General features: G+C 40.2%; 1 protein-coding gene across 1 annotated transcript; it reads left to right on the top strand.

Annotated features, from left to right (window-relative positions):
- The first annotated feature begins 796 nt into the window (after nucleotides 1-796).
- On the top strand, nucleotides 797-1,750 carry LOC107465624 (uncharacterized). Its single transcript, XM_016084602.1, has 2 exons — nucleotides 797-1,186; nucleotides 1,580-1,750. Exons 1-2 carry the CDS (start codon nucleotides 797-799, stop codon nucleotides 1,748-1,750), a joined length of 561 nt encoding a protein of 186 aa, XP_015940088.1.
- Nucleotides 1,751-2,092: the final 342 nt, after the last annotated feature.

Raw genomic sequence — 2,092 nt, 5'->3', positions numbered from 1 at the left:
ATAGGAGATTCATCAAATATTTTTCCAAAATAGCAAAACCACTAAGCAATTTGCTGGTGGTAGACAATCCTTTTCTCTTTGATGATGAATGTAAACATGCTTTTGAAACTCTAAAGGCTAAGCTCACCACAGCACCAATCATCACACCCCCAAGTTGGGGACTGCCTTTTGAACTCATGTGCGATGCAAGTAACCTTGCAATTAGTGCTGTGTTGGGGCAGAGGAAAGAAAATAAGCTTCATGTTATCTACTATGCAAGTAAGGTATTGAATGAAGCTCAAAAAAACTACACCACAACAGAGAAAGAGCTACTAGCTGTGGTATATGCTTTTGATAAGTTTAGACAATATTTGATTGGATCTAAAGTTTTAGTGTATATTGACCATGCTGCTCTTAAGTATTTTATGTCAAAACAGGATGCCAAACCAAGGCTAATCAGATGGGTACTACTCCTACAAGAGTTTGACATTGAGATAAAAGATAGAAAGGGCAATGAAAATCAAGTTGCTGACCACTTATCAAGGCTACCACAAGATGCATGCCAAGACAACCTTCAATCAATAAATGAAGAATTTCCAGATGAGCACCTCTTGCAAATTCAACATGTCCCTTGGTTTGCAGACATGGCCAACTACAAGGCAGGAAGAACCATTCCACAAGAGTACACAAAATAACAAGTTAAGAAGCTGCTGCATGAGGCTAAGTTCTTCTTCTGGGATGAGTCATTTTTGTTCAAAAGATGCCCAGATGGAATGATAAGAAGATGTGTGTCAGAGGGTGAGATGAAGAACATACTATGGCATTGTCAGTGGAACTCTTTGATCTGTGGGGAATAGACTTCATGGGACCTTTTCCTCCATCTTACACATTCAAATACATTTTGGTAGCAGTAGAGTATGTCTCCAAATGGGTAGAAGCAATAGCCACCACCACATGTGATACCAACGTGGTCTTGCAATTCCTAAAGAAGAACATCTTCACTAGATTTGGAGTGCCTAAAGGACTTATAAGTGATGGGGGAAGCCACTTCTGCAACAAGCAACTGAATTCCCTACTCCACAAATATGGTGTTACTCACAAAGTGGCCACACCGTATCACCTACAAACCAATGGACAAGCTGAACTTGCCAACAGAGAGCTAAAGAGGATTTTGGAGAAAACTGTGGGGACAACAAGAAAGGATTGGGTTAGGAAGCTGGATGATGCACTTTGGGCATACAGGACAGCCTTCAAGACACCCATAGGAAAATCTCCATTTCAGCTGGTGTATGGAAAAGCATGCCACCTCCCTGTGGAGCTTGAACACAAGGCCTTTTGGGCCACCAAACTCTTGAATTTAGATGCTCAAGCAGCAGGAGAGAAGAGGTTGCTACAACTCAATGAATTGGAGGAGTGCAGAAGAAAAGAGGCTGCTACAACTCAATGAATTGGAGGAGTTCAGATTGGAGGCATATGAAAATGCCAGAATATACAAAGAAAGAGCAGAAAAGTGGCATGACAAGAGGATCTCCCAAAGAACATTCAGACCAGGCCAAAAGGTGTTGCTATTAACTCGAGATTGAAGATTTTTCCTGGGAAGCTGAGGTCTAGATGGACTGGTCCATACACCATCACCAAAGTATCCCCTCATGACTATGTGGAATTACTTGATGAGAATTCAAAAGAAACCTTCACAGTCAATGGGCATAGGGTGAAACTTTATCTTGGTAGACCTTGGAGCAAAGAAGAGACTGTGCTATGGCTAGCATGAGCAAGGGAGCCGCATTGTCAAGCTAAGGACAATAAACAAGCGCTTCATGGGAGGCAACCCATGCACAGGAGTTTTCTTTTATTTTCATGCTCTAGTAGTCAATAATAAGAGTTTTCATTTTATATTTAAAAAAAAAACGAGAAAAAGAGATTGAAATAGCATACAATGTAGGTAAGACACTAAGTTTGGTGTGGCCATCTTTGGAGTAGATGGAAAATGTTAACTCTATAGAACACTTAGTCATAAACTAAGTTTGGTGTCTTCACATACATAAATAATGCTAGATAAAGTAAGAGAGTGTAGTCGTTGGTATAGAATAGGGAATCAATTCATAAATTTTAA

This window comes from Arachis duranensis, chromosome 9 (assembly GCF_000817695.3).
Source record: "Arachis duranensis cultivar V14167 chromosome 9, aradu.V14167.gnm2.J7QH, whole genome shotgun sequence".
Lineage (NCBI taxonomy): Eukaryota > Viridiplantae > Streptophyta > Magnoliopsida > Fabales > Fabaceae > Arachis > Arachis duranensis.
This window is presented reverse-complemented; position numbering and strand designations above follow the sequence as displayed.

Coding starts and splice junctions, on each gene's coding strand:
- LOC107465624 (XM_016084602.1), top strand. CDS start 797: ATGGCATTGTCAGTGGAACTCTTTGATCTGTGGGGAATAGACTTCATG. Junction 1,187..1,579: donor GGACAACAAGAAAGGATTGG/GTTAGGAAGCTG, acceptor TTTCCTGGGAAG/CTGAGGTCTAGATGGACTGG.